Source organism: Phalacrocorax carbo, chromosome 13 (assembly GCF_963921805.1).
Source record: "Phalacrocorax carbo chromosome 13, bPhaCar2.1, whole genome shotgun sequence".
Lineage (NCBI taxonomy): Eukaryota > Metazoa > Chordata > Aves > Suliformes > Phalacrocoracidae > Phalacrocorax > Phalacrocorax carbo.
Window position 1 is genome coordinate 2,560,264 of NC_087525.1, and position 17,249 is coordinate 2,577,512.

A 17,249-nucleotide genomic window follows, 5' to 3' on the forward strand; every position below is an offset into this window, starting at 1 on the left:
ATTCAAGGAATCACAATTATGACTACTTGTTCGTATATAAAAATATGAATAAACACACATTCCTGACAAGCTATAGTAGAACAAGGGTGTTGAACAAAAAAAAAAAATCAAGAAAAAGTTAAGGTTCCTATAGTAACAATAACTTGCTTGCTATCCAAATTTGTAAAGGCTTTAGTTTTTCAATTATTAAAAGTAGCATTAGGTTGAGGAACTAAGTCTGGTTTAACTCCACTGTAAGAAAAGCTGTGGGGAGAAACTGTTTCCTTTCACTTGAGGCGAAATGGAAGCATGCTGGGAGCAGAGGTGGCAGGTGTGGGGAAGCAAAGGCTCTTCCCGAGGCACCACTTGACAGTGCTCCACTCTCTGGAAGCTTTTTGGGGCGCAGTTACCAGGGATCCTCTGACCCATCATTCCTTAGGAAGTTTTTCCTACTTCCAGTCTACTGAGCAAGAATACAGCCAGGTCCTGTGATGCTAAATAGCAGGCACTAGCCTAAATTATAGGGGTGGAAGCCTGCACGTTCAGATGTCTCATGTCCATAATTGTCTGAAGAATACATTGCTGAGAATCAGGCAAACTCCAGGTTAAATTAAATAAGTAACACAACAAACTGGAAGTTTGCAGCAGAGGCAGGGAAAGCGTATAACTGTTGATAACCACTAGCCCAAAAGTGATAGCCCTTTGATGCCATGCTTCATTCACTAGGCACTTTCCAATTCTTAAATCAATCAAGGCAGAGCCTACAAACAGTCTCGGTCATTATATGGCACCAATGGATTCCTGAGAGTAGCTTCTACTGACAGCTGAATGAGGAAGGGGCCTTGGGACCCCCCCCCAACCCCCGACAAATATTTGATTACAGATTATATCATATGGATATTCACTGTCCACACTTAGTACTTCTAAGTGCTTACTTGCAGCAAACATTTTAAGATATAATTCCTTATTTGTTTCATTTGTCTTACAGAGGCTAAAAAGGGAAATTCCGTCACACGGAACCAAACTGTAGATCCACAGGTGTTTAACTTGAGCCATCCTGCCAGTCCCAGCCAGCAGAAACAGACTGGCATCCTTCACGTGGACTGTCCCCTACAGAAGATGACCTTTTACCAGTGGGTCTGGCAGCTTACGTGGCTCACAGAGCTGTGCCAGGGCTCTGAGGAAGCACCCTGGCCCCAGTTCTGGAGGACACCTTGCTCTGCTCAAATTCTTCGCAGTACTGACCCTCTGGTGTCGCCCCACCTCTTCTCTCTAGGCCTCCTCCCAAGGCAATCCTGTCTTCTTCCCCCACACCTTACTCTTATGCATGTGAGAAAATTCCCTTCCCTTATCTAGGTGCGCTCCTTAGGCTTGTACTGAAAGGAATTAACACCTCCCAGTCCGAGCACCTGACCCCACAGTGACAGCAGATAAGTGTTGTTCGAATTATGAAGCCCGGGAACAGCTTAGTCTAGTTAGAAAGGCTCGTCACATATGGATCATGCCCAGTGTAATCCCAGACTTTCATGGCGGGATGGTACCAGTCTGTAATGGCATCTACAGCTGCTCTATGCTTTCATGCCTTGCTCAAAAACACTGTACCAGAGTGCTCATCACTCACTCAGACAACCTAAATTTACCTCTATAAATTAATGAGACATACTCCACTTTCTAATTTTAATGTCGATACCTTCTGGCTATATTTTAATATACTATTACTGCATAAATTGCATGAGAATGCCCTGTCATTTTGGGAGGTCAAGCATGAGGACATCAGACATTATGTTTATTTGCTGAATTCCCGCATAACTCAATATACCAAGTATTATGGCTATCATCTGTATCATTTGACAGTGTTCCCATGAACTAGATAATGCACTTCATCCCTATGACATTATGCTAATATTAATCCAATCCATCAAGTCATACAGGCTTTAAAGAAATTTAGCTTTGATGGTTTCTGTGACTGGACTAAGTCAATGTACTTTACTCAGCACAAAGACACGAGCTCAAGGCCTGAAGCTGGTACCATTTGGGCAACGTTGCTTCCCTCAGACTTAAAGTAGAGCCTCAGCCCAAAATTATTCCTTGTGCCTCCCTTCCAGACACAAACAACTAAGACATGGCAACCTCGGCCCTCAGCTGACTTCTCGCTTTCAGACACCCTTTGCTCAGATATCTGCCCGCACCGCAAGCCACATACACCAGACCTAACTCCGACCCAGAAGCTACGTACTTATGTTAACACAGAGCACAGCCCCAGCCAGCAAGCTTTCAGCTTGGCTTATTAACTGGGACTTAATGCCATGCTAACCCTGCTTCACAACTTTGATACAGGCGCTGGCTGCACCTTGCTGGCTTAGAGACTAGGCGGAGATGATCTGTGTCCCACCACGCAGATGTGACATGCATTATACTTGTAACGGACAAAACCAGCATTTTTATTGCTGCCATCTTGGTCCAGAAGACCCAGTACATAACTTTGGTCCATGTTTAATGCAAACAATTAGAATCTAAATTGAACCATTAACATTGGCTCATTGAATAAATAGAATATTGAAAGTCATGACTAGTGTGATAACTGAGACAGGTACGTCTGCCATGAAACATGACCACATTTCAGAAGGTCATAAAAGCTTTTGGTTTAAAAAAAAAAAAAAGCTTTATTTCAGTGACTTAAAAAGTACACACAGTTTAACGGTCTTCCTATAGGTCTGCCTGGAATTAAACTTTATGTAGTGTTAGAATTTCCTTAGGAATTATTCCATAAAGATAATGCCTGGCTCATACTTACGAGTACTTCTGCTTTACTGCTCAGTCCTTTTCCATAGTTGTCAGTTGCAATGACCTGAAACTTGAAATAGGATCTTCTCATATTTTTGAACAGCATAGCAGTTTTTATTAGCCCTGTGTAAGCTTCAATCACAAAACCTTCTTTACCATCCTTGATTGGAGGAATGATTAGTCTGTATTGCATGGCACTGTAATTCCCCGTGTCTTTATCATCAGCCTAATAGGAAAAAGAAAACAAGCAGAGGCAAATAAAGTAAATATGCATGCAAAGAATCATTAACCTTGTCCTTTAAATAAAGTTGCATATTGGTCCAGCACATTTCTTCCACTCTGACGTTTAAAACATTAGATCCTGGAGAGCAGATATCGCTATTACTTTAAATGGTTCATTTAACTTTGCTGCATACAAGTTTTGCTTTTCCAGCAATTTCTTCCTCCTGCACTGGCACTAAACTGGAAAAAAAAAAAAAGGAAAAAAGAAATAAAATATAAATGGACTTTTCAAGTCTGCAACAAACTGAACAGGTAGGAACAGTTTAATTCTGAGAAACCTCCACTGCCAAGTTCTTGTTGACAAATATTAATCATCAAAGAAAAAGAAAACCACAGCAACACACTCACAAACTTGCACAGCAAGAACACCCTCTTCTTACAGACATTCTGCACCCTCTCTGATTGAGCACATGTATTTTGGGAATAATTTTATCCTTTTTTATTGAAAAAAAAAAAAAAAAAAAAAAGATTGAGTGATTGAGCGGCATTCCTGCAGCGCTGCACATCGGACCCGATTACCGACCCAGTGCAGGACACGAAGCTGCCCTGGCATTCTCCCACTGCTGAACTTCTGCAGAAGTAGGACACAGGCCTGGCATCACTTAGGCTGCCCTGGGAGCTGTGTTATTTCTCCCACCTTGTGCCTGACAGCCCTGCGCAGCCCCAGCCCCGTTCTGGCCTCTCCAGACGTGCTCCTTTGCACACATTGAAAGGCAGCACCCATATGCAGATGGGAGTGCTTTTGAGGGCCCTTATAATGCTTTCATGTGCTCCATCCAGGAGGGGGGCCATGAGATGGCAGCTAATTACTGCCTGTGCGTTTGCCCACACGTTAGACTTGGGCACAGCCTCAGCCTCTGGGGCACTCCAGCATCTATTAGCAGGCTTTTATCAAAATATTGGCACGACTTCTTAAGCCTGTGGCTTCAGCTAATGTTGGAGAAAAAACACCCCTAACTTCAAAAAGGTGCAGGTCTTTGTGTAACATCCGTACTTCACCATGACTTAAAAACAAAACCAATAACCACAGTCTACTCAGGGTTTAGAGCAGCATGCAGAGTTGTTTACCACGGTACACCATCGCCCTCTAAAAAAGCATTATCTGTGCAAGGTCATTAAGCCTTCAACAGATGCTGTTAATCATGATTAATTGTTTCCTCACCATCAGTGAACCAGATCTATAAGGTGGAAACCTCTACTAACTCCTGTTTTTCTTTATTTTCTGATAATTTTCAGGGAATACCAGTGAGGAGATACAATAAGCAAGCCTATACAGCACAGTGATTGAATTGTGCCCATCAAGAGATACCCGTGCCAGACAAATGATCCAGGCGCTCAAAAATGTATGTGCTTTCCGTTCCACTCTGACTGCCATCAGACCAGATGGGGTAGATGTAACTATACAGTGCTTAAGCGATAATATCTGGGCAGGTTTAGCTAGAGGTAGCAAATGTGTTTCCACAGCACACCAACGTGCCGCCCGAAAGATGCGCTCCCTCAGTGACACTGGCTGCCGCTCTTCACAGAGACAGAACTGTTTAAAATGGTCCTTGCATCCTTTGTAAATGTTTTATTTTCCTCTAAATTGACAAAGCTTTATCTGGCTTGACTACAAAAAAACCCCAAACTATAAAACATGTTGAAGTGCTTTTGTTCTCTAGTTCTATAGCTTTTTTTTTTTTTTTAAGGCTTTTAAAATCAAGATTACTACCTCTTGGGTGATCTCAAACCCCTTTATTTGCATTTTTAGGAAAGATGGGGAAGGTTAAAAGCTTTCTGAAATTAATCCCCTTCTGTCAGTCAACAGGTAAAGATATCGTCGGGCTTTTCCAGAGCACTCCTGCTATCCAACTGGCACGAACCAACCTACAACCCCAAAACATCACCGAGCCAGCAGACAGGAGCTTGACAGGTGCACTTTCAGGACTAGGCGCATCTTTGGCTTTTCTTTTGACAAGTAAATTGCTGAAGGAACAAATAAGCGTGAAGGCGTGCTATATGGCACGAGGACACAGCTGTACCTAAAAATCTGGTTGATATGCAACTGCTAACAGTAACCACTGTTTGAGAGAGAAACGTCAGCGCTCAGCACCGAGCTCAAGGCAGCCCTTCCGAGACGTGCATAAATGCCTGAATTGCACAACAGGCTACCTTCGCTCCTCCAGCAACCGCACCGACTTCACTGACCTTACTGGACTTACTCCCACCGCGGTTTCATCTGATGCATTCTCGGATTAGCGTGTTGTGGTGGGTTGACCCTGGCCAGCTGCCCGAGGCACGCTCACTCTCCCTCCTCAACAGGACAGGGGAGAAAATAAGACAAAAAAACCTCACGGGTTGAGGTAAGGCCAAGGGGCTTATTTATCAATCACTGTCACGGGCAAAACAGCCTCAACTTGAGGAAAATCGATTTAATTTACTGCCATATAAATAGATTTGGATGATAAGAAACAAAGACAAAAATTAAAACACCACCTCAGCTGTGCCTGGCCATGGGCTGTTGGGACCATTTGTGCCTGGCCCAGGGCAGCATCAGCCTCTCCTCACAGAGACCCCTCAGTCCCTGCCTGGGCACGGGCACCCCGTACAGCTCTAAAAATCAAATATTTCTCTTCAAATACCTGTTCTTAACCAAATACAAAGGAAATATTAAAATTATAACTAAAAGATTCCATGTGATTACTATCACTACTTAAATTACTCTTACTAAAGATACATTTAATACTGGCACGATAACAGAAATAAAACAACCTTGAAAATATGCAAGTTGTTGGTTACCGAGGCATTCAAAGTAACTTCTCTTGGTGCTTTTTGGACCAATTTTGCCTATGTGTTCTAGGAAAGCTTTATATCCTCTGTGTACTCAAAAAAGAGATCCGGAAGCCTCTGCCAGTAGTAGCGGGGTACGTTTGTACACGTACATTGGCACAACCCATCCAGAAGACCACTTACACGCTGCTTGAAAGACAAGAAGGAAACCTCTTCGGAAATTACTTCATGGTGATGCAGAGCAGCTAACTTTTAAAAATAATCACTTCTTTGCCTCATACTTAACAAAATCACTGTGTGCGTGCATCTAAGACCAGGCATGTACAGGTTGTACAACATAGCTCAGTTTAAAGCCATGAACAACACAGGAAAGATCAGTCTGGCAAAAAACCATGGCTAATCCACGCTCCACTTCGCATGTTGGTACCATGCTGGGGTAAAAAAAAAAGTAATTCCTGTAACCCAACACGGCGTGTGTTTTGGCACACGAGGCAATAAGGCACAGGTAGTAGAATCATCGAATGCTTTGGGTTGGAAGGCGCCTTTAGAGCCCATCTAGTCCAACCCCCCTGGCAGTGATCAGGGACATCTTCAACTGGATCAGGTTGCTCAGAGCCCCGTCCAGCCTGACCTTGAATGTTTTTAGGGATGGGGAATAGAGCAAAAGAGTAGAGCAATATCTTATCTGGCTCCTTCGGGGTCTTCACCGCGGTGAGACAGAATTTACAGTGACTGCCTGGCTAACTGTCAAAGGCTCTCTGGAGGTGCTCTGCGAGATGAGCACTACGCCCTTTCAATAAAAAGCCAATTTCTTTGTTAAAATGGATTTATTAGACTGGTTCAGCTGGGCCATAAGCCTATCATATTTTTAATATCAGCAAATTCTATTTCAATAGAAAGATACAACTTTTAATAGTACCTTGTTTCAATAACAACAGAAAACAATTTCACCTTCAGTGTTTCACGCATGTATATGTGTGCAACTAAGGACAAACCAAATCTGGATCCAAATTAGGGCATCAGTATTGCAGGTACAGACGTTATGTAAAGTCAGCCTTTCTGAACAAACATCGCACTAGTGTTGCTGCTTGAAGCAATGGTATGATAAGCCTTGCAGCTGAGTTTAACGCATGAAACTCCAGTGAAAGAGGCATTTTGAAGTTTTAAGCATGCAGCCCCTAAAATCCTGCAGCTCAGATGCCCCAAGCTGGTAGACAGGCTATTCAGTTTTCTGAAGTTCTGAGAACTCAGTGGCACTCCAGAAAAATCAATGGCCACAAAATCATTACAGTTCAGGCTATTTCCATCCCAGACACCATCTACAAGCAGATGAGCAAAGCCAGGTGCAAAACAGCCTGAGGAACTTGGATAAAACATCAGATTTCAATTTCAAATATTTTAACTGTGTTGTTTCCATTTTCTCCCTTTCCACCACTATTTATAGTTCAAGCAAACCTAATGCACTCTGTGCAACTTTCAGCTTTGCAGAACCACCAGAGAGAGCTTGTGAGCTGCTGACATTAACGTAGCAACTTTAATACAGAGTAAGGTGTTTGCTATTCTTGTAATTTGTCCTGAAGGTAAATATTTTTGACACTTCATTAGGAAGAGATATACGACATCTCAAGAGTTGCGTTAGGCCTGTCAAAGAAGAGAAAGAGCTATACTTAATCTTAATATTACAGCAGTATATCTTCCTTTTGTTATGTGCAAGAAATACAGGTGTCTCCTAAATTCTGATATGATTGAGTGCTGCTAAATATGTATGATTTTAGGAATTGCCAGGCCAAATTCAACCCTCCCATAACTGAGTGTAAGCGTGCCCACATGAATGGAGCTTTGTTGGCATCGTCACGTGGAGGTGCTGCCTCCAGCCCTCTCCCATCACCTCATAGCCTCCGATGGTGGAAGAGGTGCAACTGCTGGCCTGCTCCCTAACCTCACCACAAAAGCGCGTTACACCAGCCAGGTGTCAGATGAAATATGCTGCTCTAGGCCCTAACCTTGAGGGTGTTTACCACAAAGTCATTAACAGGTATTTTTTTTTTTGTACCTTCATTGGCAGCTATCTCTCTTGGAGCAACAAGACCAGTAAGCCAAGCATTCTGGGTGACTACATCTCCTCTGCATGGACTCCCAGCACGCCTCGCAGCAAGTCATTAGAAACATTAAAACTCCTGGCACTGCAGAGGCAGCAGAGAGGGAACTGTCGGCACCGGCTGCGCTCTCAGGTAAGCCATGTCTAATTCAGCCCAGCACTGCACAGCCAGAGGATGAAGGGTAGAGCTGCTTTGCTGCCAACAAAAAGTGCTTTTAACACATTGGCTGCCTTAAAACAGAGAAGGAGCAGAAGGGTACTTGGTTTGGTTTTCAGCTTTAGGAGGACAGAGGTAAAAAAAACGTTAGCTCAAGTATGGAAATATATAGGACTCACTAGAGCTCAGTCAAGCTGCATGTCTGGAAGACAAGAGATCGTAGACTCATGGAATCGTTAAGGTTGGAAAAGACCCTTAAGGTCATCGAGTCCAACCACTAACCTGTCACTGCCCAGGCCACCACTAAACCATATCCACAAGCACCACGTCTACCCTTCTTTTAAATACCTCCAGGGATGGAGACTCAACCACCTCCCTGGGCAGCCTGTGCCAACGCCTGACAGTCCTTTCCATGAAGAAGTTTTTCCTAATATCCAACCTAAACTAGGCATAATAGAGATCCCTTTAGTGGTGCCTCTGTAATCAGTTTAGTTTGTCCTAGTATGTATGTTTTCTTCTGGTGTAACTAACTAACACAAGACTTGGGTTGCATTTTAGCACTTCACAGAGCAGCTGTCCCTAAAGGCCATTCAAATATCTCACAGCTAAGAATCTGGCAGAAAGAGGTCTGTAAAGGATAGTAAGTTTGGGGAGCAGATGCAAAGAAATGCAGTTTGTGGCAAAATCAAGCTCATTACCATGAGTTCAAAAGTGCTAAAGAGAGGTAACAGTGTAAAAGAGCGCAGTAGTGAAGAAATACGGGGGGGGGGGGGGGAAAGAGGAAAACTGCACAGCTACAACAAACTTACTGGCTTAAGCATCTCTAAATCACAAAATAAAACCACCTCTAAAACAGTACAATGGCAGATGTGGCTTCGGGACTGAAAATATTCAACAATCTGTAAATTCCTACTGGCAAAAATGGGTTTGTTCTAAAAGCTATTTTATGTGCCAGCGAGTGACTGGAAACAGTCGAACCTGCCATCTGATTAGTGGCACTAGGCTAGGAAGAATTAAAAAGACACCCAACAGCCCAGTCCCATTCATTTTACATGCCCTGTTAACATCCTCAGGCTCATGATTAAGGGTGAGCCTGCTAGGGAGTCTGGAAAACACTTAAAATTAACAATGACATTTAACTCTAAGCAGCTAGTTTGAATTTAGCTCACACTGAGCATGATGAAAACCGTAATCATCTGATGATTGTGCAATAGCTCCAGGAGCTACAGTTAATCAAGATTGTAACGCTCATCCCCAACAAGCCACCACGCATGTCAGCCCACTGGCAATTCTGGCGACAGCATCAGAGCGTTACTGCCACATGGCAGTGCTTTTACACGTCTCTCCAGGTGAGGGGATAAGTACCCTACCATAACCCTGTGGTTGTGTGGCCACGGAGCTGCACCTCGCACCGTGATAATCCCTGCGGAAATATGCAGATTTGAGAAATCTCAAATAATCACCTTTCATGAAGGCTGCATGGAGCCAAAGAGTAATTAATTTATGCTTTAAATGTGTAGTTTGTTAGGCATACTTACAAAGGCACTACAAAAAAGAGGAAAAGAATGGAGCCTTCTAAGCATATTTGAGTAAATCCCAGCTCCATGGAAACTTAGAAATACAGGTAGCAAGAAAAAAGGTGATTAAGCATAGTTCACTTTTTCCTCCAGTGGTGTCGAAAAAAACAAGACATGGAAACGCAGATCAATTTTGATAGGCTGTCTCATGGGAAAAAAATGTTGATTAAGAGGGGTTCCCAAACTTGTGTTTTGAAAAAAATTAGAAACATTGGTTTTATAGCACTTTCCTGCTATGCCAACAGCAGCTAGTGCCCGATTCGGTAGGTTCATGTGCATGTGCAGGAGCGCAGACCACGCGGCTGATCCTCCACGGGATGGGAATGATCCAGTGTGGTGAACGCTCCAGGCACACTCACCCCTTCCAGGCCCGGCAGGAGGCCTCTGGATGGCACGTGCAGGACTCACAGTCTTAAAAATGTTAGAAAATAACATAGTCATTTAAATTATCCAATATTGCATTTGAAAAAATCACAAAGGGTAGTACTTTTTCTGAACACTGCCAAAGGAAAACAACAGTACTGTTTTTTAATAGCCAAAAGTTTAGCAAGCCAACACATTATCTAGAGATATGTTAGTCGAAAGAAATTACCTGCGTGCTTGGAATTAGTGTAATATTATTCTTAGCTGGGCAAGCAGCTTCCTGTCAGAGGCCAGATGTGACAGCAGATGCGCGTGTTTGAGGGCGTGCTGTTGTCACTGCAAATAGGCTTCAAAGGAGATTTTTACTCTACCAAGTATGTTTCTCCCTACAGATTACTCTCTGTGTTTCATAAATCATATTTTAACAAATAAAAGATTGCGACTGGCAAAGCAGTTCATTTTTACAAAGAAGTAGTTCTCTTGTGCACATGGCAAAAGCAACGTCAGAGAAAGGAAAACTTTGTGCTTCACAGCAGAAAGCTGTCTGAAGGTGCCGAGGGCTGGATCTCACTTTTATAGAACTTGCCACTGTGAAGATTTACCTGTCATCCCAGGGAAAAAGGAAATACCAAAAGAAACCTAGAGGTTACAGGCATGAATAAAAAATAACTGGAGATCTAACATCAATAAATGCATCTGAGCAAAACAACAATCCCAGTATTCTCTCTATACGTAACACATAACCATTCCCAGGAATTTTAAATATTTATTCTCTCATTTGCTTTAGATCAGTATGCAACCTCTAAGATAGAGTGCTTTCAAGGGTTATGGTTAAGTAAAGAGTAATTCCTTTTCACCTGTGTGTCATTAGGGTAAAAACCTGTAGCACAAAATAGCTTTGTTTTATTTTGCTGTTCTGGATATTAAGATACTCAAACAGTAATAAAGGATGAAGGTACATTATGAGGCCTATCAAAGGGGCACAGAACGCAGAAAAGGTCTGAAATGGAAATATGATCAACTGTATTGTAAGACTCAAGTTTCCTTCAGGATGGAACTGCATTTCAGACTCCACTGGCTCCTACCGTCATCATCAACCCTCTCTGCCGGCTTCATATTAGAGCCATTTCTATCAAACACAGGTCAGCCACTTCCAGAGACTCTGATTCACTGGCATTTGCTTTGGCAAGCTCCCTTTTCTGCAAACAGTTTCAGTGAAAAAAAAATCCCTTTATAAACTGAGGAGTGATTCAGAAAAGAACCTTTCACTTTTTAAACCTTTTCTTTTGCATCATGAATCTCTAGTTTTGTTTGTTGAAGTGCATTTAAACGAGGAAATGTCAGGGATGCTAATTCTAGTAAAAAAAGGGCTATTAACACACCATTTTAGTGAAAAGTCAATTCTTGCTAGTAATTTCCCTGAAGATTGTGTTGATTTTGGTTTAGTTTTTATAGAGCAGATTGAAAATACTGTATATGTGGCTAAAGGAAGTCTGGTTCGAATTCTGGGGGGAAAACCAGGAGTTATGTGAAAATACCAGTGGCAAAGCAAAAAAACTAATTCTAATATAATGAAATGGAAAGCAAATCTCAAACCACAAAATTAATAAATTAGTAGTTATGAGTATTACATGTGTTTTTAACTAACATATTCATAACAAAAAGTGTGAAAAGGCCTTTAATCGTGGAAGTGGGCTCTTATATACCCTGCAAATTCTGGGGGAAAAAAAGAGAATTACAGGCAAGGGAAGAGAACGTAAAAGGTTATTATAACGCCAGTCCTCGCCAGGACTGTTCAACACCTGCAACCCTTTCCCTGGGCACCACCGGAACGGTAACTAGGGCGATTATCCAGGCTGCCGTTCCAGCTGTCCCGCCACCGCAGGCCCGGCGCAGCCGCGGCGCCGAGGAGGGGAAATGCAGGTACCCAGCGCCGGAGGCGTCCCGCGGCTGCCCTACCTTGGCGGCCTCCCACCGCCCCTCGGTCCTGCACCAGGTCACCAGCCTGGGCTCCAACGTCCCCACCTGCGCGCTGCGTCTCTGATAGGCTTTGGGGGAAACGAGCGGCTTAAGGAGACGGCTGCGTGGAGCTGCCTGCAGATTTGAGACGTGATGACCAGCCTCGGCTATCGTTTCAAGAGAACGGTATTTAACACAGCCTGACATTTCCTGCTGAGCTATTAGTAATATAAACATGGTCTTTAAGATGCAAGGACTAAAGAGTGCCATTTGAAGCAATATATTCCTTGTATTATTTTCTTTGAGACATTAGTACTTTTCAGCTTTCAGAGGACGCGAGCCTTAAAACAATCATATTCATATAGAGTAATTCATACGGCATATCATTCACCAAATTAATTCTCATCAAAAGTGACTTTTTGATAATGATTTTTGGCATTCTTCTGAGCTCAAGCTTTCTTTTTATCCTCTTACAGTAATCTTTCTAAAAATCTAGAGCAAGACAACACATTAACCTCTTCTAAAAGGATTTTATATTTAAAGGAATATATTTAAGAGAGCGGCTGCTGCCGCCAGCAAAATTGCTGCACCTTACAGAGCTCGGAGGAGCAATCTGTAGTATTTGCCTTAGTCACATATGTAACTGTTTTGATGATGAGAGAAGTATTTATCCAGTATTTATTGGCCTATTTGTCTGTAAATTCAATTTGTGTGCAAGATTACATACCCAGTAGTCGTTTTCTTTTCTCCCTGCGTTTTTTCTGTGTTTGGTCCATGGCAGTTAGGCTATTCCTGACCCTCAGTACTACTCACTAGGCTGCGTGGCATTATTAGGGCCAAGGCTGGGGTGCTTTACAAAATATTTTTCAAAAGGGGAAGAGCCGTGCTTTGATGGGAGGGGTGAACTTCTGTTCAAGCCACAGAGTAGAGAACGATTTAAGCAACTGAAGTTAGACATACAAACGGTAAGCAGCATCTTTGTGATGAATTTATCTAAAATTGTTTTACATAAATTGCAATATTAAAAATTAATGACTACAGCAAATCATTAAGTACTATTAAAGAGGAAGTAATTGTGGGGGTTTATTTAATTTGAAAGCTGTCGTTTTTGCAGAGGGCAATAAAGCTTGTCGTCTTATTTTTATATAAATTACACTCATCAGAAATGAGTCACTCTTACGTGCCAACAACATTGTACAAAGAGAGGGAGCTGAGAATAATTTATTAAATGCCAAAATGAGACAGAACTGGAGAACTGCCTACAGATCTTGCTGACACTGCTTACCCAGAGCAAAGCCTGAGCAGGCACTGCCCTGCACCCCCCTCCCCCGGTTTCCTCTGGGGAACCACAGGTGTGCGGCTGGGAAGAGAGCTGCAGGCACCTTAACACATCCCTTGGCCCGGACGATTGCTGGAAGAGCCCACTGTGGATCTTGGTGGGGTAGGGATCGCCTGGAGCTGAGGAGCTGGACATAAACACAGCTGTTAATCCTGTCCTGCAACATAAGCGTCCCTCGGTATTAATGCCAATGTTGACTGTTTTTCTCCTTAAACTATTGCAAAACTAGATATATTTTCACAAATTTAAAATACAGCTTACCCCTTGCTTAATGTAACCCCTTAACTCTGTAAAATAAAGACGCACCGAATTTCAACCCAGGTTGTAAAATAATTTTTGAACCTCCTTAGTATCTACACTGGTAAACACTATAATTTAGTACTTCCTAGCAATCACCTCTCAGCTCATCTTTTCTATTTACTGTTTGATAAAAAGGAAAAATTATATTAGCTTAAACTGCCACTAAACGATAACTGCTGGCAAGTGCCTGCCACTGTGATTATTATGCTTAACTAATTTAATTACAGCAATGGCAAATAAAAGCAGGCATACCCTGTAAATCACATCTAACTGCAGGAGCCATGTATCAATAACTAAATACCAGCCATTCCAATTACTGCAATTAACCCACCCATCCGTTGATCTTTTCCTGGGGTTCTTCTACCAACAGCGGCTGGACAAAGCAAACCTGATTGCCCAGGCCTGCTCCAGCCTCTCAGCAGACAACAGGAGCTGGGTTAAAGCAGCCCCACGGTGTCCCTAGAGACGTGCCCACTCATAAAGCTGTCGTAGAGCTTCGGCAGACTGAGCTCTCAGGCCCTCCCGGCCTCAGACGCTAAGCCAAGACATGTGATGCAAACTTCAGAAGCTGATCCGGTCCTGTTCAATATCTTCATTGATGATCTGGATGAGGGGATCGAGTGCGCCCCCAGTAAGTTTGCAGGTGACACCAAGCTGGGTGGGAGCGTTGATCTGCTGAAGGCTCTGCAGAGGGACCTGGACAGGCTGGATCGATGGGCCAAGGTCAATTGCATGAGCTTTAACAAGGCCCAGTGCCGGGTCCTGCCCTCGGGTCACACCAACCCCAGGCAGCGCCCCAGGCCTGGGGCAGAGGGGCTGGGAAGTGCCCGGCGGAGAAGGCCCTGGGGGTGCTGGCTGACAGCCGGCTGGGCATGAGCCAGCAGTGCCCGGGTGGCCAAGGAGGCCACCAGCCCCCGGGCTTGTGTCAGCCCTGGTGTGGCCAGCAGGGGCCGGGCAGGGATGGGGCCCCTGTGCTCGGCCCTGGGGAGGCCCCACCTCGAGTGCTGGGCTCACGTTTGGGCCCCTCGGGACAAGAAGGCCCCTGAGGGGCTGGAGCGTGTCCAGAGAAGGGCAGCGGGGCTGGGGCAGGGTCTGGAGCACAAGTGTGCTGGGGGGCGGCTGAGGGGGCTGGGGGGGTTTAGCCTGGAGAAGAGGGGGCTGAGGGGAGCCCTTCTCGCTCCCTGCAGCTGCCTGAGAGGGGCTGGAGTGAGGGGGGGGTCGGTCTCTGCTCCCAAGTCACCAGTGACAGGACGAGAGGAAACGGCCTCAGGCTGCGCCAGGGGAAGTTCAGGTTGGATATTAGGAAAAACTTCTTCACCGAAAGGACTGTCAGGCATTGGAACAGGCTGCCCAGGGAGGTGGTTGAGTCTCCATCCCTGGAGGTATTTAAAAGAAGGGTAGACGTGGTGCTTGAGGCTATGGTTTAGTGGTGGACTTGGCAGTGATAGGTTAGTGGTTGGACTTGATGATCTTAAGGGTCTTTTCCAATCTTAACGATTCTGTGATTCTATGATTCTATGACAAAGAACTGTGTGGTCTTCATTCATCCTCTCTGCTAAAGCCACAAACAGCTTTGACCTCAAGCTTTTAGTAGAAAGGAGAAGTTTCAAGATGAGTCTTGGTTTTCTGTCATGAAGCATTCCTCACAAATGGATGCATGGGTAAATGGTAACAGAAACCAAACGGGTTTCTGGCACTTGGGCTTAACATGAAATTCCAGACCCTGATCTTTAGATGTAAAAGGCTGAAACAGATATAGGTACCCAAATGATGAGTTGAGAACTCAAGTATTATGTCCTTACCCCCCCTGCCGTTTGCTTTCTATATAAATAAACTAGCAATGACCAGCTTCTTGCAATAAATCGGACCCTTATTTTCAACCAACAACATCTCCTTCTGCCACTCCAGAAAGAGACATTTCTCACTAATAGAGCCAGTGCTGCTGTTTCCAAAATTAGGGCTTCCAGAAGCAGCATCCTCCACCAGCCTGCCAGAAGGCCCTTGTTGGGGAATTTTTATTGTACCTATTGAGGCAAATAAAACACACACTTGTGCTTAAAATGTAAAAATTATTCTGCTAGCCAATACTATGTTCAAGGATCATCAAAGCTGTTGTCAGCGACAGGAAGAATGAGAATACGATGAGAATATCAGTTTCTTTTCAAAATTACTCAGATGTCACAAAAAAATTTAGCAACTATTAATGAATGCAGAAGATGAAAGCAAATGCATTTAAAACTCCTACTAAGGAGTTTTTTATTACAATACAAATTTGAATACTACTACTAAAATATAAATTCTAATGATTTTATTAGAATAAAAATTTGAATAATTGCCACAGAGCAAGCTATGCATGTAGTTTATTAATATTCTTTAAAATTTCCATTTGGAAAACTACTCATTTAATTCTATTCACCTGAACTCTTCAAGAATTAATTAGATTAATTCTTCTTAACACTAATTGGACCGGGTACCGTATTGAACTAACAGATCAATTACTTTTTTTCCTAAAGGACAGAAAATAAGCTAACTAGCACCAACTGCTGAAAACGCTTGGTGCAAGAACAATAAATTACAGCCTGATTTTCTGTGACAAGCACTTCCTAACTGTTTCTAATATTACTTCACCTAAGCACACAGTTATGTTTGAGGCCATCCCCCAGTAACAACTTTTGTTTTATACCCTGCTCTATTTTGCCTGTCAGCAAAGCCAGGGAGGAATCAGTCATATGTTTTAACAGAAGCAGGTTAGAGACATCAACCTGTAATTTCTTTTGCGTCTTCCTTTGTGTTGTCCTTTTCTGTCCTCTGATCACCTTTTCTGAGTCAAATGTTTCTGAAGGGTAAAAGAAGATTCCCCTCCACCCCTGAAATACCCCTTACGTGTATGCCTGCTCTTTTTCGCACACTTCTTATCCCTCTGACGCACATGTATATCTGGAAATCAGGAACGCCTCTCTGAAAACCACGTAGGATTTCCCAGCCTGATCAAATTTTGTATGACCAAATCAAAACATAATTTTACTTGTGTGTCTTGTGTTTCATTTAGTTTCACACACATAAGACTCCTTTATCTAAGTAACTTTGCTATTCACTGTTCTTTATCTACTCCAGTATCTGTGTGCAGTTCTGTATCTTCAGCACTTCTGAAGTTCATGGATTTGACAGAGTTTTCTGTTTCCTATTTTTGAGCATGCCAGGGCTTCAGTTCGTAGCCAGACACAATAACTGACAAAATGTTTGGAAAAAGGGACATTAACAAAAACATTATGCCTACCTTCAAAACTGCTCAGTTATGGTCTCAGATTGCTTTTCAACAAGCACTTTTGGCTAATCACTCTTTAGAGTTACCAACACATATCTTTAATGTCCTCTCATTGTAATTCTTCCCTACACCTTCCCTCTCATTCAGGATTGCTATTTCTTTTAACCACTCCACGTTACTAACAATGCTACGAGAGAAGTTGCACTGGCTTTGATCTGCCAACTGACCTTATCTGATCCGGTTCCCCAAGCCACCTTGCAGGTTGGGCACGGGTCTTCCCATCAGGCAACTGTTGGAAAGACCAACTGTCTCATGCTGCCCGCTGAACAGCATCCTTTGCTATGCCAGGAACGCACCTGGGGCAAAGCGGTATTACG

General features: G+C 43.4%; 1 protein-coding gene across 5 annotated transcripts in view; it reads right to left on the minus strand.

The window, feature by feature from the left end:
• Nucleotides 1–17,249, minus strand: part of PCDH15 (protocadherin related 15) — an 826,977-nt gene that overhangs the window by 46,490 nt on the left and 763,238 nt on the right. For all 5 annotated transcript variants that reach the window (XM_064464573.1, XM_064464572.1, XM_064464569.1 and 2 more), the window contains one exon: nt 2,774–2,989. In XM_064464573.1, coding sequence (XP_064320643.1) covers nt 2,774–2,989 — 216 coding nt within the window. The remainder of the gene's footprint in view (nt 1–2,773; nt 2,990–17,249) is intronic.